This window comes from Elaeis guineensis, chromosome 2 (genome assembly GCF_000442705.2).
Source record: "Elaeis guineensis isolate ETL-2024a chromosome 2, EG11, whole genome shotgun sequence".
Classification (NCBI taxonomy): Eukaryota; Viridiplantae; Streptophyta; class Magnoliopsida; order Arecales; family Arecaceae; genus Elaeis; species Elaeis guineensis.
Window position 1 is genome coordinate 19,636,980 of NC_025994.2, and position 26,238 is coordinate 19,663,217.

General features: G+C 33.3%; 1 protein-coding gene, 1 long non-coding RNA gene and 4 other non-coding genes across 6 annotated transcripts; all 6 read left to right on the plus strand.

Annotated features, from left to right (window-relative positions):
* Window positions 1-957: 957 nt before the first annotated feature.
* On the plus strand, window positions 958-5,718 carry LOC105032636 (major pollen allergen Ole e 10). Its single transcript, XM_029261065.2, has 4 exons — window positions 958-1,379; window positions 4,054-4,392; window positions 4,497-4,527; window positions 5,390-5,718. The coding sequence occupies exons 1-4, from the start codon at window positions 1,325-1,327 to the stop codon at window positions 5,481-5,483; spliced, it is 519 nt and encodes a 172-aa protein (XP_029116898.2). The 5' UTR covers window positions 958-1,324; the 3' UTR covers window positions 5,484-5,718.
* A 9,690-nt stretch (window positions 5,719-15,408) lies between these two features.
* LOC114912833 (uncharacterized) lies at window positions 15,409-24,879 on the plus strand. The gene is made up of 2 exons (XR_003798757.2): window positions 15,409-15,579; window positions 24,260-24,879. It is a non-coding gene; the product is annotated as an uncharacterized lncRNA (long non-coding RNA).
* LOC114912838 (small nucleolar RNA U31b) lies at window positions 15,516-15,604 on the plus strand. Its single transcript, XR_003798762.1, has one exon. It is a non-coding gene; the product is annotated as a small nucleolar RNA U31b (small nucleolar RNA).
* Window positions 15,692-15,779, plus strand: LOC114912835 (small nucleolar RNA Z195/SNORD33/SNORD32 family). The gene has a single exon (XR_003798759.1). It is a non-coding gene; the product is annotated as a small nucleolar RNA Z195/SNORD33/SNORD32 family (small nucleolar RNA).
* On the plus strand, window positions 16,026-16,110 carry LOC114912836 (small nucleolar RNA Z196/R39/R59 family). The gene has a single exon (XR_003798760.1). It is a non-coding gene; the product is annotated as a small nucleolar RNA Z196/R39/R59 family (small nucleolar RNA).
* On the plus strand, window positions 16,198-16,339 carry LOC114912837 (small nucleolar RNA F1/F2/snoR5a). The gene has a single exon (XR_003798761.1). It is a non-coding gene; the product is annotated as a small nucleolar RNA F1/F2/snoR5a (small nucleolar RNA).
* Window positions 24,880-26,238: the final 1,359 nt, after the last annotated feature.

A 26,238-nucleotide genomic window follows, 5' to 3' on the forward strand; every position in this document is an offset into this window, starting at 1 on the left:
AAGAATTTTTTAAAGTTTCCACCACTCATCAGTACACAAATGTCTGATCGCCATTGCTGTACCGTGAATGAACGGCAGGGTTGACACCAGATCATTCCTGGTGTCATCTGAGCCCACCATACAGCAGACAAGGTACCATGGGAGACTTGATAGAACAAGTGCATTCGCGACTTTTGAAAGCAGGAAATTCTTGGGCTTCATTAATTCATGGATTGCCCAACCAAAGGAGGAATATTAGATGCGGCTTTAGAAATCTCTCGAGCATTTGCCAACATTCCCACAACTTGGTCTGTCCACCAACATAACCAAGTTAACTTTTCTGCTCTTCACACATCTTTATAGTGTTCTATTATAGGTGTAAGCCTCCTAACCAGGTTCTTCTCTTAAACCCCAAGGAAAGCCTACGGTTAAATGTCCCTCCCGCCCATTCCCCCGCTATCTCAAAAGAATAAAAATGTCCATACCCACCTTTTGTAACTCAAATCCCGGTGATCATCGAACTAAAGGAGAAAGCGAAGTGAATCCTATGGCTTTCTTTATCCACAAGGCACCCATCCCCATCCTGCCACAAACACCACCGACTACAGCGCCATGTACCACCCATCCGACCTCCAACGGCTGGGAGAGCAAAAGAAGATACGAGAATATCTCCAAAATTTATTATGATTTTAATAAAATTATAATCAATCAAATATTTATTACATAAATTATTTTATTATTAGTATTTTTATCATATAAATACATTTTTTTACTTGGATTTTAATTGCTACGAACGCATGCAAAGTAATTAATTCACTGGTTGTTCCTCTAAAACGATTGGCACTTTTCGGAAGTTGGTTATCTGACAAGAGTCCATGATCTGATGACCTGGTATGAGTAAGTTGACCAGTGAACCTCGACAAGCTATTTATGTTGTGAGGGGCTGTAAGTTGTGGTAAACCCTTGGAACATGTTAGAAGTTAATGAATGCCAGGCTATTGTTAGCGCCTAAAGAACTCTGAGAGCTCCACCATGAGAAGCAATCGAGTGGGGGGTCGGGTCACTTTGTCGAGATACACTAAATCCTCTGAAAGTTTTGACAGCTACGAGTCCCTGAGAACTGAGCCTTGTACCATCTGCTGAGCCCTCTGCTGGCCATTAAATAAATTTACTAGAAACAATCCTTTTTAGTACACATCCCATTCATAAATCAGAAAAAATCCAACCTTTTCTATTTTAAAGAGGTGTTCATCTACAGCCTGTTGTATTGTTCCCAGAGCACTTTCTAGTTTCTTCCCCAGGGAGGGAGGGAGGGAGGGAGGAGAGGGTGGTTGTGGTTTTGACCATGAGGAGAAAAGAGTGGATCATTCATGGCCTTTTGATCTTCGGATGCTATATGGGTAATCTCTCTTCTTCTACCTCATGCTCTGTTTCTCCTTTCTGTCATTTGTCTTCCTTTCTGTGGTTCTCTTGTTTCATTTCATGTTCTTAAGGTTGTTCTTGCTATCAGCGTTCTCAACTACATTAACATGTTTGTTTGTTTGCAAGTTTTCAAACTATATTTACAAAGTATTACTGCAATGGCTTTCTTTCCCCCAACAAAATGAAGTATCTCTTGTTTTGTCAAAAGTTAGTAGTAGCACTCACTCTGATATGCCAGAAAAAAAAAAAAAAAAAAAAGGTTTCTGCTTATGATAATTCTATATCATTTAGTTTTCATTTTTCCACCTTTTGGTGCAGTTTATATTGCATAAATGTCATTTCTTGTGCAAGGCAAACATTTGTGTGCAATGCCAATATTTGCCCTGTTTTCATGTTTTTCCTCAAGCTTGTTTGTCCTATGTATTAGTAACAAACATGATTCTTCCACCAAGTTCTTTTATCATGTCATCCATTTGTGAGAAAACGTAACCATCCAACACTATCACATTCCATGTGTTTCCTATGCTAAATACTATTTTCTTACTAAATATTGTACTCACTGAAACTCATTTAATCGATTATTATTTGGAATATTTTCTGCCAATATATATAATCTGAAATTGCATATAACGTTTTTGAGTTTTGTCTAATTTTCCTTTCTTATTTTACATAAAATGCTGGCTGGTTTGATGCACAAGAGATTAGATATCAAAGATAGAGGGATCTAAACATACTGATTCCAGATACAATCAGTTCATGGCTGTTTTTTTTGTATTTTTCGTCTTTGATGAAAGTATGAGCATTGTAAAGTATGAATACTCTTAGTAATATGGTTTCCTACGTGATAAAGTGATCGTATTTACTTTTTTAATTTATGATAGTATAAAACTCTTAACGTATCTGTGAAGTTTCTTGCTTCCATTTGCAACGTTACATATGGAATAAAAATGAATCTTAGATGGTGATAAATCTGCCTTCGAAAATTTTTGTCTGTTTGTATTTTGGATAAAAAGGTTTTCTGTAGGATTGGCTTGTGAGCAGTTTGATCCATTACACTGTCGACAGTGAGTTGGTGGTGTCAAAACTGTACTAAAATGGACATAGTAAAAATCTACCAGGAAATATGAGATGCCGGTTAAGATGCTGGGAAAAGTGAGAAACAATATAGCTTTGGTGGTAAATGTTAAAATCAAGAGTGCAAGTTTGTACAGCTTAAAAAGCCTAAAGTAGAAGGAAGCAAGATGCAAGAAGATAATATCTAAAGGGAAAAAATTGGTAGTTCATTGATGTCTCTATAAGTAACCTATCATTTGAAGGGAGAGCATTTTGGTTGATTTAGCAAACATATTATGATGGTTTAAAGAAATAATCTGATAATTAGAGCTGTTCTTTATGTTGATCCTGCTTTCAAAGTCTTGTTGGTGGTAAACAATTGGCTACATTTGCTGATATAAATTGCAATCTTAAGACCGTAATGCTGGAATGGTAGTGCAAAGTGCTGCATATCAAGCTGTCACTACTATGTCGATGATTGATCATTGGAGCTTGTAACCTTGCTGAGAAAACTTTTCTCAATTTTTTTATGAAGAACATTTTCAAGATTACTAAATATAATAATTTTGGAGTTATTTTCTATTAAGTTATGAATAATTAAGTGTTCAAATTATGTGAAGAATTCTTCAATTCAAGCACTTAATACCATGTTAATACAACAAATGCTAATATTGCAGTTGAGTTGAAACTGATCTAGATGAAACATGATGCCTCTGGAAAAAAAAATGCTTGACCTTGATGAGAGGGAGCCCTGGAAGCATTAGGAAAGTAATGCTGAAGGTGGAAGATATCGAGCATTGGCACCATCATTACAAGATTAGTGAATAGTGAGATATGGAATTTAATTAGAGAATGCCTAAAAGTTCACCTTGTATTTAATGCATGATCAATGTATTTGGTGGAAGTTGCCTTGTAATGTAGTCATTCTTGGAGAAGAATTACACCAGCACTGGGGGCAATCTTTTTCTTTCCCCCTTCTCTTCTAACCCTTTAACCTACTAACAAGGATCAGTGGAGCGGATTGCTTTTACCTAGGAACTATTCACTAACAGCTTTGCAAGGAAAACATTAAGGAAATGGCTCAAAGCATGTTGTATATGGTTTATATTCTTTTCTTCTTACTTTTGGTTAAAAAAATGAGTTCCCATTAGAAAGAACTGGAGGAGTGTCATGTAGTAGTTATCTTTTGTGCACTTTGCTTTTGTGCCTGTCCTCTTAATGAATAATGGCTTATTGATACAATTCGATCTACTTTTTATTCCCAATCTATTGAAACCTTTGATCACACTTTAGCTATCGCTCACTAACATGAGCATTGGGGAAAGGTAGATCAAAGCTAAGTTGACAAGATGATTTTTATATACTTTTCTACTTTTAAAGTTAGATAGAAACCACATGGTTGATTCTTCATGCAGTGTTTAATGAGATAGCTTGCATCATGAGAAAATGGATCTTGTCCTAATGATCTGATGTGTTCAGTTTCCATGCTTTTAGTTATCCTTTAGTTTGAAAATGACTTGCCATGCTTTTGCTTTCTTTGTCTTCTGTCTGTAATTTTGAACCAAATGATTATTCTTCTGACTCTATGGAATTAAACAGCCTGTGCACTGGGGGCATCAGTCCAGCAGAAGGCTGAATCTGTCACACCAATCTCAACCTTCTCCCCTCCAGAGGGCAACACAACATTCATCGATGGCACCACATGGTGTGTGGCCCAGCCGGGAGTCTCCCAGGAGGACCTTCAGAATGCACTTGATTGGGCCTGTGGACTGGGTGCAGCTGATTGCTCTGCGGTCCAACCCGACGGCCCCTGCTACCAACCTGACACCCTGCTCTCCCATGCCTCCTATGCCTTCAATAGCTATTACCAGCAGAATGGCAACTCCGACATTGCCTGCAACTTTGGTGGCACTGCAGCCATCACAACAAGAAATCCGAGTAAAGGCTCTATATATACCATTTTTTTCATTTCATTAGCCTAATGCTTTTGATCACATCAGCTGCTTTATTGGTTATAATGTGATGTTTGATGTTTTTAACAGGTTATGGATCCTGCGTGTATCTTACTTCAGAGTGAGTATTTCCAACATTGAATTGAATTCTGCCTGAGTTATGGGAAAAGTTTTGAAACATTCTCAATTTTTCCCTAGTCTAATGATTGTGTCTGTAGCGGAGTGCATTGATCATCCATAATTTATTCATGGACTTTATAATATATTCATGGATTATTCATGACTAGTTCAAAAATCTCTTAAGAAATTGCAAACTAATGAAGTTATATCAGGCTGGTCCTCTTAGTGGTGATCATGTTTGCTATTCTCTCTCATGTATATAATGAGCATATAACTATTTGTGGATTTTGCTTAAAACATCCACTCGACTATTGATTTTCAGATCATTTGATTTTTCAGAACGATCCTGATAAATTTGCCCTCCAATTTAAATATAAGATAAATGATAATCTAAACAAATGTATATCAAATATCCAGAATGTGCTGGCATTTAGTAAATATGCATCAAATGTTTAATAATTGTGTTTCACCCACATCATCTTTCAATTTTGGGGTAAAATGATCCAGGGAATACAAAATGTGCATCATGCTGCAAAAAAATGAAAGAAAATTCAATTTGACCTTTTCTTGCAAATTCAGTAATTAGTAGCATTTTTTTGTAAAATTCACTCAATATCTTAATAAGAATACGTTATTGATTCTTTAAAAATTGTCTTTTTGTCTCTTGTTCAACACTTTTTTTTGTTTTTTTTTAATTTCTAAATTCAAAATCTTTTTTACTTCTAGGCAACATGCTTCCTTCAATACCCTGTACTTGTCACCAAGGTTAACAGAGATGTGATGTTTTCACTCCATGGCTGTGTATAGCTTAAATTAGACCCAGAACTTTGGTTGCATCTAACCAAAAAAATTGATTGGTGCAGGCCTACTTCTGCTTCGACGCCGCCTCTCGCAAGGAGTTTTACATTGCAGGGTTTGATAATTTTTATTTTCTTGTGCTTAATCGCTGGTCATTGATGATGCATAATTGGAAGGGATGTGGGATCGGTGTACATTGCTAGTTTCATGAAATGGATGGCAGAATTCATCTGTTTTGATGGACCTGTTCTTGATAGATGGTGGTGGTAATTGTTTATAATTTATATAAATTTTGAGATTTTATGAGAATTTTATATTATATGTAGGATCAATGTAGCATGATTATAGTTGTTTCAGCACCTCCGGTTACTTCATGTATGATGAATGTTGGAAATGCAAAACACTGGCAGAATTTCCAATCACCTAAGGATGAGAGTCAATAAGATAAGGAAAAGTTAATGAGATGGTATACATGGCATCTTATTTGGATAATGTTCTTGGAATAGATTTCTGGCTTTTAATACTGTAGATGGGATTAGGGTGGTCGGTTCCTGATATAATAAATCTTTTGCTTGAGTGCTTCTCACCCTGCATCCATTAATGTATCTGGGTTTGTCTGTGATCTGGAAACCGTGGAGCAGAGAATAGAGAAAAAGCAGTTGAGCCAATGGTTTTCTTTGCATATGCTTTTCTAAGAAGAAAGTGCCTATGGAAAGAAGGAAAAAAAAAAAATGAAGGAACTATCTGAAGTTCTGTAGATGGCGTTGTATGCAGTTCAAGTTACAGGAGTAGGTGAGCCTACTTGCTTAGATACTTATAATTTAAATTATAATCTAAGTAGAATTGCTTGTTAATCTGCAGCTCAAGCGTATCTCAAGTTCATCTTGGAATTACCTCATCAAGATAAGGTATATTCCATTATCGGCCACATATAATAAAAATGGAGAAGGTTTGAAGTCTAAAAAAATTGGAGCTATTACAATAGAAATCCTCAAGCTAGTTCTAGAAATTGTGGATGATTGCACAGAATGAATTTATAGAAATGTTGCAAAATTAAACAACAAGAGAAATTGCTAAGGGTTGTGAAGATACTACTCAGGACAAATTTTGCCGTCCTGTGCAGGTATATGGTGAGATCATCCTCAAGGTATAGGGAACCTACCTCATCTCGGAGCCTCTTATTATGAGCACAACCGTATGGAGATCTGATCTAATAGACTCCTCTAAAAGAATGACTGAAGATTTGAAAGAGAAAGAGGCTAGTGGTGGTTCAGCTCTTAAAACAGAAGTACAAGGCTTGATCTGTTTTAGGTCTTTTACTCTTTTTGTTGTGTCTAAGCTTTAGGATCTCAAGCCTTTTTATAGGCTCGATGCAACATAGAGACCTTAATAATGGTCTACACATCTGAGCACCTTATAAAGGCTCGATGGTGCTTGTGTAATAAGACTCGCGACGTGTATATGCACCAACCACGCATGTGCATGCACAGTGAAACAATATGTGCGGCCCAATTATGCATGTGTATGCCACACCACATCTCATCACGCCATGCCATTCTATGTGCACGTCTATAGCACAGTAGCCATGTTGAGCGAGTGCGCACGTATATGGTCGCCTACCCATTGTCCCCGATGGCTGATTGAGCATGGAACTACTGGACATCAATAAAAGCAAGTGTACTTGCATCTAAATATGAAATATGGGACTATTAAGAATGAATTTTTAAAAATTTGAACCTTTCAAAAATGAAAAATAAAAAATCTTTTAAAAATTTAAATCTTTTAAAAAGGGAATTCCTTTTTAAAATTATTAAAAATCATGAAGAAGAAAATTTAGACGATTTATGTTGTATAATAGATGAGATGTCACGTGGATTTGTGATAGCCCAAAACCTAGCCAAGCCCATTCTCAGCCCACCAAAATGAAAAAAAAAAAAAAAACAGGGGATCAAAAATCGAGAAGAAGACTCCCGATAGGAGTCTTCTTTTCCGGCGAAACCCAGGCAAAATCAGACTCCTAAGACCCCTCGGAGTCCTAGGGTTTTCTATAAGAATACCTCCTCCCCCTTGAGATCGATCCATCGGCCTCTTCTCCCTCTCTTTCTCTCCGATTTTTTCGAAATAGAGCCGCGGACACCACCTTGTCTTCGCCGTGATTGCTCTCCGACGAAGTCACTGGAGGTCAAGGTAAGCTTCCCTCCTTTTCCTCTCTTCCTTCCCCTTCTTTCCGTGCTCTTGTGCGCGGCTGCCGGCGACGAGCATCGCCGATTTTCGGTCGGGGAAAGAGACCTCTGTTTTGGTCTCTTTTTCGTGGATTTTTTCGGCACCGGCGATCGAAATCGATCGTCGGCCACGCTCCTCCGTGACGGAGGAGTGGCCCCCGTCGGCCGTCGGCCGCCGGCCTCCGCTGCGGCGGCCGTGGCCTGAATGGCCCGGCAAAAGAGGGGACGCCGGTCCCCTGTTCTGGCACGGGAAGAACCAAGAAAAAGAAGAAAAGAAGAAAAAGAAAAAAGAAGAAAAAGAAAAGAGAAAGAAGGAAAAAGAGAAAAAGAAAAGGAAAGAAAAAGAAGAAAAAGAAGAAAAAAAAAAGAAAAGAAGAAAAAGAAAAGAAAAGAAAAGAAAAGAAAATAATAATAATAATAATAATATATATATATATATATATATTTATAAATAAATAAATAAATAAATAAATAAATTGAAATTGATGAGAGAGAGAGTTTCTCTCTCTTCTTTCAGTCTGAACCCTGACTTTCTCTCTCTGGAATTGAACTTTCTCTCTCTACTTTCTCTCTCTAAAATTTTCTCTCTCTAAGTTGTTTCTCTCTCTTGATGGATTCCTCTCTCTCTAAAGTTATTCCTCTAAGATTAGCGTAGTAGGAGGTCTCACCTGATGATTTTGATCGAGTTTAGGAAAGAGTCGATTTTAAGTGAGATTTTAAATTGAGATTTATTTAGGTTTAATTTTAAATTAAAATTAATGTAAAAATATAATTTTGAATAATAGGCACGGAAGAATCACCTAGAAGTTAGTCGATCTGTTCATTCAGTGCTCCGTGAAAGGTAAGTAATGAATCATCTTCTCGAGATATTCCATATTTATTCTGAAAATAAATAATTATTCTCTGAAATTATGCATGATTTATGAAATTATGTTTTGAAAGAAAAGTGCTTTTGAAATATTATGGTACATCGATTTATGCACATGTTCAGTGAAAAATTATGATATATTATGATACAAAGTGTTTTGATACAGATCGGATTTATGCTCTCAGCCTAACTATGTTCAGTGGGCCCCGCCAATGGAGATTATACGTTGGTACTCAGTGGACCCTGCCAGTGAGGGTTGTGCGCTGGTGTTTGTGAACCCTGTCAGTGGGGGTTGTGCGCTGGTATTTGTGGACCCTGCCAGTGGGGGTTGTGCGCTGGTATTCTGTGGACCCCGTCAATGGGGGTTAAACGTTGGTCATAGTCGAGGCTGTTGAGTTATGAGTGTTTTGAATCGAATCAGATTTATGATTATATTATATATGAATATTTGAAAATAATTGATTTGTATTAAATCAGCATGAAATATACTCTTATGTTTATTTGCAGCATTATTCTTAAAAATTATATAATATCTGAAATATTTGGTAGAGATACTTGTTACTTACTGGGCTGTCTAGCTCATTACCTTTCTTTCTATTTTTCAGATTCAGATAATTAATTTCGAGCATGGGAAGAAATATTGGGACAGAGCTTTAGAGGCGAGATTTAGCATTGTCAACTTCATTGAACTTAGATTTATTGTTAGCAAAAATTTTATTGGATGTAAGATATTTGATTTAATTACTTGAATTATAGTTGAATAATAATTACTTAAATTTATTCCGCTGTGATGCATTGATATCGTGATGAGATGCCTTGCATGCTTATGGAGAGAGTTCTTCATGAGTATGCGGCGGTTGCCATGACCCTCGATTCAAAATCTCGGATCGGGGGCGTGACAATTATTATGGTATCAGAGCATAAGTGGATAAATTATGACACATAGAATTTGACATAGTATGAGTGTAGGTGGGTAAACATTAGGAATATTGGACGTTAAAGTATGAGCATCATAATAAAGCCATCCTAACAAATAGATAAATGAATCTAATAAGGTTTTACTACTACAAGGTTACCATGCCTCCCCATAGAATGACAAGAACTACTCAAGAATTGCAAGAGAGACATCACAACCACGGGATGGTAGCACTCCCCATCTGACCAGTGGCACCCCTCAGGAGGAGGGAGTCGTAGATCCTAATGGGAGTGCTTCGAGAGCACGTCAAGAACCAGATATGGCTCAGTTAATGCAGATCCTAATCAGGATGGTACAAGCGCAACAACAAATACAGCAGCAAATGTTTGAACAACAGCAGATACAACGAGATACACAATAACATCAACATCCACCACCACAACATGGAGAGCAACCAGTACAACGGAACAACATTTCAGAATTTAAAAAGCTTGCCCCTCCAGCTTTCAAGGGGACTACTGAACCTTTGGAGGCTGATAACTGGATAATGGAGATGGAGAAGGCTTTCGCTGTCCAAGAGTGTCTTGATGAAGAAAAGATTCGATATGCAGCTTATTTACTACAAGGAGAAGCATACAACTGGTGTCAGCGACTACAGCGCAAGCATGAACAAGACGGCGAAATACTTATCTGGGAAAGATTTCGGATTGCATTCTATGATCAGTATTTTCCTCGGAGTATAAGGATCCAGAAAGAGCAAGAGTTTATTTATTTGAAGCAAAAGGTATGAGTGTGACTGAATATGAAGTAAAATTTACAGAGTTAGCAAAATTTGCTCCGAGATTAGTGGATGGTGAGCAAGAACGTGTTCACAAGTTTGAGATGGGACTGAGAACTGAAATTCGAAAATAAGTGGTTCCATATGAATTGACAACTTATGCCGATGTGGTAAACAAAGCACTGATAATTGAAAGAGAAGTCAATGAAGAACGCATGGAAATGGAAAGAAAACAAAGAAAGAGAGCACAATCAAATGATACACAAGGGCAGAATAATAAAAACATCAAAAGATCAGCTAAGGGAGCAGTAGACAATAAGACTCAACAGATTGATGGTGAGCCGTGCTCCAGATGTGGCAAAAATCATGCAGACAAGGATTGCTATTGGAATATCGGTGCTTGCTTCAAATGTGGTCAGAAGGATCATAAAATTGCTAGCTGCCCGCTAAATACTGAAAATCAAGTTGGCCAAAGAACTTATGAAGGACAACATAAGGGTGGTGGACAGATTCCTAAAAATCAGGGAAGAGTTTATGCGTTTTCTCAACAGAATCCACAGGCTTCCAATACAATGGTGGCAGGTATGAAAAAATTTCGAGAACGAAATTTTTTTTTAGGGGTGAAGAATGTGATAGCCCAAAACCTAGCCAAGCCCATTCTCAGCCCACCAAAATGCAAAAAAAAAAAAAAAAACAGGGGATCAAAAACTGGGAAGAAGACTCCCGGTAGGAGTCTTCTTCTCCGACGAAACCCAGGCAAAATCGGACTCCTAAGACCCCTCGGAGTCCTAGGATTTCCTATAAGAATACCCCCTCCCCTTTGAGATCGATCCATCGGCCTCTTCTCCCTCTCTTTCTCTCTGATTTTTCCGAAATAGAGCCGCGGACACCACCTTGTCTTCGTCGTGATTGCTCTCCGACGAAGTCACTGGAGGTCAAGGTAAGCTTCCCTCCTTTTCCTCTCTTCCTTCCCCTTCTTTCCGTGCTCTTGTGCGCGACTGCCGGCGACGAGCGTCGCCGATTTTCGGTCGGGGAAAGAGACCTCTGTTTTGATCTCTTTTCCATGGATTTTTCCGGCACCGGCGATCGAAATCGATCGCCGGCCACGCTCCTCCGTGACCGGGGGAGTGGCCCCCATCGGCCGCCGGCCTCCGCTGCGGTGGCCGTGGCCTGAACGGCCCGGCAAAAGAGGGGACGCCGGTCCCCTGTTCCGGCACCGGAAGAACCAAGAAAAAGAAGAAAAGAAGAAAAAGAAGAAAAAGAAAAAAGAAGAAAAAGAAAAGAGAAAGAAGGGAAAAGAAAAGAAAAAAAAAATAATAAATATATATATATATATATATATTTATATATATATGTATATAAATAAATAAATAAATAAATAAATAAATAAATAAATAAAATTGAAATTGATGAGAGAGAGAGTTTCTCTCTCTTCTTTCAGTCTGAACCCTGACTTTCTCTCTCTGGAATTGGACTTTCTCTCTCTACTTTCTCTCTCTAGAATTTTTTCTCTCTGAGTTGTTTCTCTCTCTTGATGGATTCCTCTCTCTCTAAAGTTATTCTTCTAGGATTAGCGTAGTGGGAGGTCTCATCTGATGATTTTGATCGAGTTTAGGAAAGAGTCGATTTTAAGTGAGGTTTTGAATTGGATTTGTTTAGATTTAATTTTAAATTAAAATTAATGTAAAAATATAATTTTGAATAATAGGCACGGAAGAATCACCTAGAAGTTAGTCGATCTGTTCATTCAGTGCTCCGTGAAAGGTAAGCAATGAATCATTTTCTCGAGATATTCCATATTTATTCTGAAAATAAATAATTATTCTCTAAATTATGCATGATTTATGAAATTATGTTTTGAAAGAAAAGTGCTTTTGAAATATTATGGTACGTCGATTTATACACATGTTCAGTGAAAAATTATGATATATTATGATACAAAGTGTTTTGATACAGATCGGATTTATGCTCTCAGCCTAACTATGTTTCAGTGGGCTCCGCCAATGGAGATTATACGTTGGTACTCAGTGGACCCTGCCAGTGAGGGTTATGCGCTGGTGTTTGTGGACCCTGTCAGTGGGGGTTGTGCGCTGATGTTTATGGACCCTGCCAGTGGGGGTTGTGCGCTGGTATTCTGTGGACCCCACCAATGGGGGTTAAACGTTGGTCATAGTCGAGGCTGTTGAGTTATGAGTGTTTTGAATCGAATCAGATTTAAGATTATATTATATGTGAATATTTAAAAATAATTGATTTGTATTAAATCAGCATGAAATATACTCTTATGTTTATTTGCAGTATTATTCTTAAAAATTATATAATATCTGAAATATCTGGTAGAGATACTTGTTACTTACTGGGCTGTCTAGCTCATTACCTTTCTTTCTATTTTTCAGATTCAGATAATTAATTTCGAGCATGGGAAGAAATATTGGGACAGAACTTTAGAGGCGAGATTTAGCATTGTCAACTTCATTGAACTTAGATTTATTGTTAGCAAAAATTTTATTGGATGTAAGACATTTGATTTAATTATTTGAATTACAGTTGAATAATAATTATTTGAATTTATTCCGCTGTGATGTATTGATATCGTGATGAGATGCCTTGCACTGGAGAGAGTTCTTCATGAGTATGCGGCGGTTGCCATGACCCTCAATTCAAAATCTTGGATCGGGTTATTTTTATTATTATTATTTTTTTCTTTTCTTTTCTTTTCTTCTTTTCTTTTTTCTTTTTCTTCTTTTTCTTTCCTTTTCTTTTTCTCTTTTTCCTTCTTTCTCTTTTCTTTTTCTTCTTTTTTCTTTTTCTTCTTTTTCTTCTTTTCTTCTTTTTCTTGGTTCTTCCCGTGCCGGAACAGGGGACCGGCGTCCCCTCTTTTGCCGAGCCGTTCAGGCCACGCCGCCGCAGCGGAGGCCGGCGGCCGACGGGGGCCACTCCCCCGGTCACGGAGGAGCGTGGCCGGTGATCGATTTCGATCGCCGGTGCCGGAAAAATCCATGAAAAAGAGACCAAAACAGAGGTCTCTTTCCCCGATCGAAAATCGGCGACGCTCGTCGCCGGCAGCCGCGCACAAGAGCACGAAAAGAAGGGGAAGGAAGAGAGGAAAAGGAGGGAAGCTTACCTTGACCTCCAGTGACTTCGTCGGAGAGCAATCACGGCGAAGACAAGGTGGTGTCCGCGGCTCTATTTCGAAAAAATCGGAGAGAAAGAGAGGGAGAAGAGGCCGATGGATCGATCTCAAGGGGGAGGAGGTATTCTTATAGGAAACCCTAGGACTCCGAGGGTCTTAGGAGTCTGATTTTGCCTGGGTTTCGCCGGAAAAGAAGACTCCTACCGGAGTCTTCTTCTCGATTTTTGATCCCCTGTTTTTTTTTTTTTTTTTTTCCATTTTGGTGGGCTGAGAATGGGCTTGGCTAGGTTTTAGGCTATCATAGGATTTGAGCCTCTCTTAACGGTAATTTTATCCATCTGAATGGGCCATAGTTGATTAGATTTTTGTAGCACCTCTGTATTACTCGTATGGTATGGATCTATTGAATCTTTATATGACCGGTGCATATTAAAGGCCTTATGCTTATTATCTTGTCTTTTCAAGAGAAATACTTAGGATTAGCCTGAATCACTGATTACAACTTTTACAATGGTTATTATATAGGCGAGTCTTCTAAAAGTATTTGTAATCTAATGTATTGCAGAATTTCTATCTCGAACCTATTGAGAATGTAACTCAGCCTTTTAGGTTATTTTGTTACTAATATGAGCATCTGCCTTAAGGATGAGGGTACATATTTTCCGAAAATTGATACTCTAGCATAATCACTCAATTAGCTTCTCTCCTATCATATTAAACATTTTTTATTAGATCTCCTGTCCTAAAGATTAGGTATTTACCGTTGATGTCTAAACAATGAGCTTAAGCTCCATCTCTTTTGATAATTCTAGAATTTCGCTCCTAGGTAAATCTTTGATTAATTGGTTTGCCAGGTTATTATCGACATAAAAATTTAAATCAAGACAGAATATTTCTTGATTTTTTTTAAAAAAATTATTTTTATAGTGTAGAATGTAGACCGGCAATCTAAATGTGCATAATGCACATTTAAGAAAGAGAAGGGGGGATATGGTTTTGCTAAGTTGGAAAGAGAACTCGATATCTGCACTATACTATTAAATAAAGAATGAGAATGATAATTTACATTTTATTTGCTATTTTTATGATGAGGATATCCTTAATATCTCTCTTCATGAATACTTGCCAAAAAAAAAATTTAAAAATTAGATATACAGTATAGATGCACCTTTATTCATTCATTCATATTTATTTCTTATTTACATTGTTTTTGTAGCCATCCCAAACAACTTGGACTCTATTTAAAAAATAAAAAATCTTTACCCATCTCCTATCCATAACTCCAACTCATTGGACTGTTTTGACAAACAAAACTATTGAAACTCTTTGTTTAATCCACACATGTTATCTCACAATTCTTTGAACTTCTTTTGTATCAATCTGTTTTCTTAACATGCATTGAATATGGTTGTTGCTAGCTTGAATCTAAAATGTTGGAATAACCTTTAAGACTAGAGAAAACTTGAAAGAGATAAATTAATAGAGAAAATTTGGAGATCTAAGTTTGATGGATTGAGAGAGAGTGCTTGCGCATCATTAAATTGGAAATTAGAGAAGAAATTATCAGGGTAGAAGGAACAATTTTGTGCAACAGGCATAGAGGAAGATAAAAATTAAAATATATAAATTTTGATACATATTGAAAAGACCATGATTTTTCATAATATTTTTAATAAAGACAAGATCATTTTTATAAATAAATTTCAAGATGAAATTTAGTATATATATATATATATATATATATAATAACAATCAACTAGTAGAATTTCTCAAGAAGATTTTTTTTTTATTGTAAAAATTTTGCACAACTATCTATCCCAATTTTCTGAACAGTATTGTGAGAAATAAATCTTCGTAAGATGATAATCTCCAACAAATTGATCTAACTTTTGATTCCAAAAATTGATATTAGTCTTCAGTATCTATAACTTATAAATAAAATTAAATTATTATTTATCACTAAATTATATAATTTTTTAAACCTTAAAGTTTTAATAAATTTCTTATAACACGTAAGCTGCATATGTGAATCACACGCGCATTCATACACCTGTATTGGGCTCGGTGTGGCCCGGTCCTGGTTGCACCCGAGCCGCGAGTAACCCGGTGCGAAACCCTAGTCTTCCTCTATAAATAACCCGCCGCATCCCCTCTTTTTCTGGCGGCGCTCTTCGATCCTCCCATCTCTGCTTTACTTCTCCGCCTCAGACTTTTCTCCAATTCCTTTTGGTCCATCGTTTATCGATAATTCTCTCTCTCTCTGTTCTACCTATGGAGCGTGATGATATGCTGATGTCGCCCCAGTCTTACGATCCGTTCACCTGGTGAATGGACGATGGTGATTGACATTTTGTATCTGATTCCTTACGCTTTTTCTTTATAAATCTCGTGTCTTTATACATGATTTCTTGGCATCTATGTTTTTTTTCAGTTTTTGATGTGATATTAAAGGGTGATATGATGACCTCTAATCCATAGAAATATTTCTGCAGTTCAGATGATGAATACATAGAAACATGCACTACCATCTGATCCCCCTTTAATTATTTCTTTCAATCGCTTTTTTTTTTACCAGTTCATCCTTAAAACGTGAAATTAGATCAGATAACTGTTGGTTTATATTGAAACTTCTTCTAGATTTATATAAACTTATGGTTTATGCTGATATTTTGATTGTTATTTTTTTAATGTCAATCTTTTGCTCAAAGAAATTAATTAAAACATCAGACCTTGTGCTTTGGTTATGATTTTACAAATTCGTTTACCAGGATTTTTCAAGAGTTGTGCAATCTGTGATGAAGTTTTTGTTTATTGCTGAGTTGCAATGATTATTCATCAAATTAATCACCATCTTTCGGCTGAGATTGTACAATCGTCTTACTGTTTTTTATTTTGATTTTTTATGGGTACATTTTTGTTTGGATTTTTGATGCTGTTAGTCCGATATATAAAATATGAATGCCATTAGGTATCTGATGCTCAGTCTAGTAGATGGCTGTGCTTCTCGTTAGAATGGCAGATAAGGAGAGGAACAGGTCTTGCGACACTGGTTGCTCTACTTCCATGAGCTTCCTGTTACTTTTACCCTGCTTACATCTCTATCTTCGTATCTTTATGTTCTTTTCTATCTCTGTTTGACACTGTGAATACAACTAGACATCTGCAGCTGGGAAAATTGTGCGAGGTGTTAAAGAAAATTAATCAAAATTGAAACCAATTTTGAGAAGATCTGCAGTATAATCTTCTTGCTGGTTATATATATTGTAGACGTGGTAAATTTTGATGGTTGACCTAAATGTTATGTTTCAGAATGTTATTCCCTTAGATTTGATCCAAGAAACTAAGTGAGAAATTGCCTTCTCTTGCAATAAGAGATACATTGAAATAGGAATGGCATATAAATTACAACATTTGTAGTTGAACGTAGCTGAACGAACTTTTTGTTTGGATATGGTTGTTGCAATCCAGTTGATTTGTTTGGACAGCTGCAATTAAGATTTGAGTCTTAGAGAAAAAAGCGGAATTGGGCATTTCGCATTTTATCAAACACTCCCTCGGATTGGACTTTTTTTGGTTAGTATTGCTTAATGATTTTGTGCATGACCAATTATTCGTAGACATTCTCATCAACTCAGATAGGAAATGGTGAAATGGTGAGCTTTGATCAGAATCTAATTGTACAAGGCGTTGTTGGAACCACTACCATACCTGGATGTTTAATTGATTTTATAAAGATTTATTTAAAAACATTTCAAATGCAAAGAAACTTTTTTGGATGAAAAGGATTTTGAAGTGTTCTTCCAACTCTCCTACTTAATTAATTGAGCTTTCTATTATTTTTTAACTTTTTTTTTTTTTCTAGATTATAGGGAGAGGCAACCTTTTTTACATAAGACAGCACTGGGAAGCAACTCTTTTTTAGAAAAATAAGAGATGTTATTTAGTTTGTATTGAATTATACATTTTCAAGCTAACTTAATTAGTATATTATCCTTTGAACAATATTATAACTTTGATATTGTTCCTCTTTATTATTGCATATCGTATTATTTAGGCAAAACTTACTTCAACGCCCCAGATACCACTTCAATGCTCTTTTGTCGATTTGTTTTAAATGTCATTTAGATTGGAAAATGAAACAATTTAACTTTGTAGTTTATAACTTATATGATATTATGCAATATTGATAGCACATAATTGGATTCGGATTTGAGTTCAGGCATTCTCTTTGCTAATTCATTCTTTATGCTCGTGATTAAAAATTTGAAAAGATTGAGAGGTAATGAGTATCAATAATTAACTTTTATTGGTAGTGTGTATTGAGTACAAAGGTTCACTGTACTAATATTTAATTTTTATTGAGATTTTTTGAAATATAGTTAGGTTGAGAGTATAAATCTATCAAAATATTTTTACGGTATTGTATATAAATATCAAAATTTCATTGAATATATGTATATTTTATAATAAATTAATACATCATAATATTTTAAAAATTTTAAAGTTTTAAATCATTTTTGGTTTAAAATATAGTTTTATAAATAATACATAATTTCAAACTAATTTTTTGTTTTCAAAATAAATTATGAAATAAAAAATGAAATACACGATACAATCAATTAGGAGAGAAAGCATAATTCAAAATTTATTATTGAAAATATATTTTTCTATCAATTTAAAGTCATAATTAATAAAAATTCTATAAGTTTTGAAACTCTCATAAGATTGATAAAAGTGGTAGCATTAAACGATTGATCAAAGCAAAGATAATTTTATTTGATCATCGTAAGAATAAAAAATAGACGAGTCAATAGAGATGATAAAAATTAAAGTGAATCAATGCATCGATTGTCGGTTAGGAATCAATTTGATTAAGTAGTTTCATCTAATTAAAGTTACTCAAAATATAATGATTTATTTCTTAAATAAAATATTGCAGAGATGAGCATATTATTAAGAACAAAAATAAGGTCAAGAAAATTGTATTTGTTATGCATGAAAATTTTAGAACTTTTTGTATTTAATATTAATATAACAATCTCTAACATGTTATTTGCATGAGTTTCAGATAATTTTAAATTATTTTTTTTACTATAATTTTTATCTATAATTTATATCAATCTATCCATTTTTTGAAAGAACAAAAATAAGCTCTTGAAGATAATTGTAGTTTTATACGGAAGTGTATTTCTTTTCATTAGTCTTTTTTTTTTAAATTTTTTTATTTTCCACTATTACTCTAAGAAATTCCACCTTTGATTGTTGTTAGGGGAATATATTTGCCTAATCTATTATTCTTATTTTCTGGAGAATATGATGTTTAAGAATATAATTTTGGCGTATTTCGTTGACAATGAGAAATTGATTTATATTTGATTGAGTATTTATTTTTTTAAAAAAATTATATAAAATATCTATTATATCCTTAATAGATATAATATTATATTCTTTTGCTTCCAAATTTTATATAAATATTAATATTATATTTATATTCATATAAATATAATATTAATATAATATAAATATGTGTTACTATTATATTAATATAATATTAATATTTATAAATATTATATTAATTTTAATAAAAATATTATATTAATATATATTAAAATATTAGTAATATATGAGTATAAATATTTGGTATCTCATCTCAAACCTCCATTATATTTTGCAGAATTTAAGCTGTGGATATAAAAAAAATATTTTTGAAAAGAAAAAAGGGCATCAATAAGGTAGAATATGGTTGATTAGACAATATTATCTGATATCTCAATCGATCTAATCAAGATGATTTAATCAAATCATTGTTGAATTAGTATATAGGTGGCTCAGTAAAAATATATATAATTAAATTTAATAGTATATGAGTTTGATCAAGATAGATGTTGTATGCTGTCGACGATTGCAGATTAAGATTTTTTTTGTTAAGATCAAATCAAAATCATTGAAAAAATTTTTACCGATTAATCATAAAGAGAGATATATGAAGAGAGAGGAATGGTTTATAGAGAGAGAAAATAGAGGAAGAAAGTGGAACTTTTAGAGAGAGAAATTAGAGTAGCAAGTTAAGAGAGAGAGAGGGAATCTCTCTCTAATTTTTTTTCTTTTGAGGGTTCATGCTTTAAGAATCGTGTTATTTTTTTGGGCTTGAATTGGGATTGGGGTATTACATTCTCCTGTAAAAAAAATTTGTCCTCAAAATCTTTGTTTCATGTACTTTAGTCTAATTTCACTTATATCGCTATATTTTAAAGTATCAAATTAATCTTTTTAATTATTGAAATATTTCAATGTGGTTCTGCAATCTATCTTCATTAATGAAATGATATCATCTGATCTGACAATCATATGATACTATTATTTTTAAAAAATGATAAAAATATTTTTATTTTCATCTCCTTTTTTTTTCTCTCGATTGATCTCCTACTCCATCGTCGGTGATTCTCTTTCTTCCTTCTCCTTCTTCCTCCCTTCTCCCTCCTCTTTTTTCTCATCCATTTCTCCTCCTCCATGATGCTTCTTCATCTCTATCTATTCCTCCACCACCTCCCTTTCTTCCCTCTTCCTCTTTCTTTTCTTCTATTGTTCTCTTCCTCCATTGCTGACATCTTTTTTCTCTCTCTTTCTTTCATTTTTTTTTCTCCTCATCCATTTTTTTTCCTCCATGTGGCTTTTTCCACCTCTACCCATTTCTCCACCACCTCCCCCTCTTCCTCTTCCTCCTTTCTTCTCCTCCTATCTAAAATTGATCCTTTTCTCCTCCATCCCAATATCTTTCTTTCTTCCTCTTTCTCATCCTCTTCCTTTTCACCCATTTTTCTTCTTCTATGAGATCTCCCTTCACTTTCATTCATTTCTTTACCACCTGCTCTTCCTCCTCCTTATCATCACTTCTCCCTCTTTTTTTCTCTTCGATTGTTTCCCTTCTCTCTTCCTTCTCCTTCAACCATCATAAGCCATCCACCTCCATGTGGCTCCCTACTCATCATCCTCTTCTTTCCTCCTCCCCCTTCTCATCCTCTTCTTTCTTTCTCCCTCCTCCTCATCTCTGATTGATCTCCTCTTTTCTTTCTCCTCCTCCAGGTTGCTCATAAGCCATCCCTCTTTACGACAGCTCTCTCCCCATCTTCTTCCTCCTCCAAGTCTATCTATGAGCGAGGAGTATTTCTATTCATTGACAGAAAAAGATAATACCATTTATTAGTAAGGAACGATTGAATCATATTAGAACATATCGATAACTGAATGATCAATTTGATATTTTTTAAAATATAGGGGATCTAAGTGAAATTGAGCTAAAGTTGAAGAAGTATTTCTATAATTTTTTTTTTTTAATGTAATTTTATTATTAAATTATTTCATTAGAAAAAGCTCAATACCACAAGTTGGATATGAATAAAAATCATTTATTTCTTAGAATTGAAATTAGTATCCTAATTCTAGATAAAACTATCAAGTTTCTCATCAAAAAGCTATACTTGACTTAATTGATATGTAAGATTATGAACAAATTTACTATTCAAGTATAATATCTAAGATTGATAAATAATCTTCACATTTTTGTTAATAAATAAAGAACATATGCTTCAAATTAGGAGAAAGAAAATCTATCGTTAAATATTTTAAATTCAAGATCAAGAATCAATAATCTACTTATTCTAGATTAAGATGTTAATTTTTTTTTTAATATAATACATAAAGTATCTATTTATGAAAGTCACATAATGACGTCCAAAATAATTCAAAATAAAAAATATTACTTTTTTTCATCTTCAATAAATTTTCTCTACAAGAAATAGCAAATCTTATTATTTATAATAAATTTTTAACTCAAAGAATTTGTGGAGTGCCAATTGAGAAGAAGATTAAATTTGTAATAAAAAAAAAGAATATTGAATTTACTCTAATTAATTTGTATGGACCTTTCATTATCTCTTAATGTGGTTTAATTATTCTATTCCAAAGATTCCTATATTCATGAATTTTTATTTTTTATACAGTTTTATATAATCATCAGCTAATCCAAAATTTAGGATGGTAATTTGAATGGATGAAAGAAAAATTATAAATTCAAATTCATTTTATTATATATTTACAATAATATAGTTTTTCTATTATTCACTTTTTAGACTACTTAATCATATAATAAAAAAATTAAATATTGTTAAGATTATGAAGTATGTGGATAATTTTCTTTTATTTTATATTTTTATAGATTGAGTGGTTCTATTTAACTTCTTTATCCTTTGTTTTGGTTCTTTTGATTTTGATTAAGAAAATGTAAATAACAAACATGAATATAGATTTGTAATGTATTTAAATAAATAAATATACAATTATTATAAATATTATATATCAGTTTCTTCCAACATCTTAATTTGTATATCAAAATATCAAAAGTAATATATTTTTCGACATATAGTTATTTTGGTGATAAAATTAAAGTTTAGTAATTTATTTCTCAAATAAAATATTGCAATGATGAGAAACTATTATTGAGAACAAAAAAAGGTCATGAAAATTGCATTTGTTATGCATGGAAATTTTAGAACATTTTGTATTTAATTTTAATATAACAATCTCTAACATGTTAATTACATGAGCTCCAAACAATTTTAAATTATTTTTCCTCTCCTTTAATTTTTATCTATAATTTATATCAGTTTATCCATTTTTAAAAGAACAAGAATAAGCTCTTGAAGATAATTGTAGTTTTATACCATCTCCAGCGGAATTGCATTGCATTTTCATTATTTTTTTTTTTTTAATTTTCCACTATTACTCTAAGAAATTTCACCTTTGAGGGGAATATATTTGCCTAGTCTATTATTCTTATTTTTTGGAGAATATGGTGTTTTGAGAATATAATTTTGATATATTTTATTGATAATAAGAAAGTAATTTATGTTTGATTGTGTATTTTTTTTTTTAAAAATATAAAAATATTTTTTATATCCTTAACAATATAAGATTATATTCTTTTATTCTCAAATTTTATATAAATATAAATATTATATTTATATAAATATAAATATTATATTTATATAATATAATATTTAGTATAAATATATGTCTTACTATTATATTAATATAATATTAATATTTTAATATAAATATTATATTAGTATATATATTAAAATATTATTAATATATTAGTATAAATATTTGGTATCTCATCTCAATCCTCCATTATATTTTGTAGAATTTAAACCGTCGATATTAAAAAAATATTTTTGAAAAAAAAAAAGCACTATCAGATTCTATCTTCTCTAATTTTTAGAAATCACCCTTCCTCCTCCAATTCTCATGAATATGGTAGAGAGCTTCAATTATAGCTTGCCAAAGGTAAGGATGTCAAAGGGCTGCAGAGGGCAAGCTAATATCTGATGGACTCAGCCATGGTGGACTCATTAGGAGGAGGGGGAGCAGTGAATGATGAGGCTTTTTCATAAGATTGACGGTCCCTAAGTCATTCATAGTTGTTGATATCTTCTAATTGTTCTCAACACCAACAATATCGTCCCTCAAATTCATTGCAAGGCAGAGGGGTTTTCTATATTTTAAAAGGGACAGATCCTATATTTTTATCTGTTCCTATGCAAACATAAACATGCAGTTTAAACGACATATTTGTTTTAGTTGGTTTGCTCATATTTATTTTCTTAGTTATGTTTTAGCTCGACTAAGCCTCAATTCCAAACTAGTTGGGTTGGTTATATGAATTTTTCTGCCTATTTTGCTCTATTCCGGGCTATACTTTTTTTTTTAAAGATATAGCTATATCAATCATCCTTTAGTATTTCATTCCATTGACTTTTGATTTATTTCTATCCCTTTTTACTTCTATATATATCGAATCACTTATTCATACTAATACATCCCTCGGCTTATATTGTAAATGTTAAACCATCTAAGTTTATTCCTAGTGCTACCTATATTTTTATGAATAATATCATTTTTTATTTTATTTTTTTATAGTACCATACATCATTCTCAATATTTTTATTTTAGCACATTCATTTTATGTACATCTTGATTTCTAACTACTAATATTCTGGATCATAAAGCATAGCTGATCGTATGGCTATCCTATAAAATTTTTTGTTCCACTTAATAGTTATCCTATGATTATATGATATGCCAATTGCACAGTTTTATTCTATTTTATCCATCCTCTTTCAATCTTATGGATACAGCTTCTTTAATCTTTCTTTCTTTATGAATAATAAATTCTAAATATCAAAAATATTTAAAAATTTTATAATTAAGGGTGGATATTGTACCTGACCTATGCCCCGCCTCTCTCAATCTGAATAAGACGGGTAGCTGATAGGTTCAAATTCAAAGTGGGTATGGTCTCTGGATAAAATACCCGAAGAAGGTAAGTGCCGACAATGTTGTGCCTCATGGCATGGCACAATATAGATGAATCTTTTATGATTCCTCTACTTCCAAGCAAAACAAACAAACCCAAATTACAAGATAAATCTTTCATGATTTATCTCCTTTCAAGTTTTCTCGGAGCAAATCGGTTGTCACTTAATGCTTTCCGTGGGAGCTCAATATGCAAGCTCTGATTTTTTTTTTTAATTTTTAGAAATTATTTCTTATTTTATGCATGACCAAATTAAATGTTTCAATGATATTCTTAGATAAATCTCATCAACTCAGATAGAAAATGGTGAGCTTTGATCAGAATCTAATTGTACAAAGCATAGTGGTTCAGAATCTAATTGTGCAAAGCGTAGTTGGAACCACTACCATACCTCTATGTTTAAGTGATTTTGTAAAGATTTATTTAAAAACATTTTGGAACATTTCGGTTCCAAAGAAACTTTGGGGATGAAAAGGACTTTGAAGTGGGTCTTCCTAACTCTCCTATATTGTGTTTTCTATTATTTTTCGTGGCAACTTTTTAAATAAGAGCAACATTTTTGTATAAAAATAGGAGCTATTATCTTTTTTATTCTTTGAACAATGTTATAAGTTTGATATTATTCCTCTTTATTATTGTATAGCCTTCATTTAGGCAAAGATTACTCCAACGCCCCAAATACCAGTTCAATGCTCATTTTGCGTACTTGGCCAACCTTTACGGTGGGGCCAATCCAAATCTTTTTGAAAAGAAGAATTAGCGGGCATGGTTATTTATAAATGCTTTCATGTGTTAAAATAATTACCATATCGATGGTCCTATTGGCGGCACGCTAAAGGATTCAGGCATTCAACTTTTGAATTTGTCGAGATGAAGGTGGCTGTCGTGGTGCACAGTCGGGTTCAGTTGTAATGCGGCGGACGTGTGACCGAATAGGTGGCATGCGAGCATCGTCCAAACTCGACGACTTATTCGGCGGCGGTGGAGCCACGTCCCTACGATCGTCCCAACCATACACAACAGTGTTGAGTGCAGCCGGGCACCCATGTAGACGGTGTGAGTTATGGGGCCAATCACGATGATAGCTATGCTGGAGTTTGGACCATCCAGACGGCAGCAGCACCGATCATAGGACGGCACTGCTTGAGAGGAAGATCGAATTTGTAATTGAAAAAAAAATTATTTATATTAATTTGTATGGACTTAGATTATCTTTTGAATGGGTTCTAATTATTCTATTCCAAAGCTTTCTATATTTATAAATTTGTATTTTTATTTTTATTTTTTATATAGCCATCAGCTAATTCAAAATTTTAGGATGATAGTTTAAATAGATAAAGAAAATTTATAAATTCATCTTATTATATATCTATAATAATATATTTTTTATTATTTACTTTTTAGACTATTTAATCATATAATTTAAAAAATTAAATATTGTTAACATTATAAACCATTCACATTTTCATGTGTTTGTAATTATGTTTTATTTTATATTTTCGATTTTAATTAATACACTTGATGAGTTTCCTAGAAAATATTAATAACAAACATGAACATGGATTTGTAATGTATTTAAAAAAATAAATGTACAATTATTATAAATATTATATATCAGTTTCTTCCAACATCTTAATTTGTATAACAAAAATAATATATTTTTCAACATATAGTGATTTTGGTGATAAAGAAATAGAATTAAACTTTAGTAATTTATTTCTTAAATAAAACATTGCAAGAATGATGAGCAAATATTATTAAGAACAAAAATAAAGTCATGAAAATTGCATTTGTCATGTTATTTGCATGTAAATTTTAGAATTTTTTGTATTTAATTTTAATATAACAATAAGAGTTTCATGCACGAAGGATTAGACTTTTTTCAATTTTAAATTATTCTTCCTCTCTTTCAATTTTTATCTATAATTTATATCAATTTATCTATTTTTAAAACTTAGCAAACAAGAATAAGCATCAAAATCTTAAGAACTCCATGGTCCCAATTTTTTTTATGCACTGGTTCCTTCTCTAAAGGAGGTGCATTGTTTTTTCATTAGTCTTTTTTTATTAATATAGATATTAATATATTAATATAAATATTATATTAATATTAATAAAAATATTATATTAATATATATATTAAAAAATATTAATATATTAGTTTAACTATTCAGTGTTTCATCTCAACTATCTATTTTATTTTGTAAAATTTAAGTTATGAATTTTAAAAAGATATTTTTAGAAAAAAAAATCATCAATTTTCATCCAGTATAAAAAATTTCAAAACAAACTAAAATCAAATATGGGGATTCTCCTCTAATTCAAATCACCTTCTCTCCTCCAATTCTCATGAACCAAATGAGTTCTGTAGCAGAGAGATTGGATTATAGGTCGCCAAAGGCATGGGCATCAAAGGGTTGTAGAGGGCAAGCTAATACTTGATGGATTCAGCCATGATGGACTAATTTAAGAGGGATAGGGATGGGGCCTTGTGGCTGGAGAGGTGGCAATGCGTTATAAGAGTGTGGTGAAGTTCAGGAGGAGAGAGAGAGAGCAGGAGTAGAGGAGGTGAATGATGAGCCCTTTGTTTTTATTTTTTTTTGTAATGATGAGCTTTGTTAT

Excerpts from the sequence above, each read along its gene's own strand:
- LOC105032636 (XM_029261065.2), top strand. The coding sequence starts at position 1,325 with ATGAGGAGAAAAGAGTGGATCATTCATGGCCTTTTGATCTTCGGATGC. Across the intron at positions 1,380-4,053 it reads GATCTTCGGATGCTATATGG|CCTGTGCACTGGGGGCATCA; the intron begins GTAATCTCTCTT and ends GGAATTAAACAG. Across the intron at positions 4,393-4,496 it reads CATCACAACAAGAAATCCGA|GTTATGGATCCTGCGTGTAT; the intron begins GTAAAGGCTCTA and ends TGTTTTTAACAG.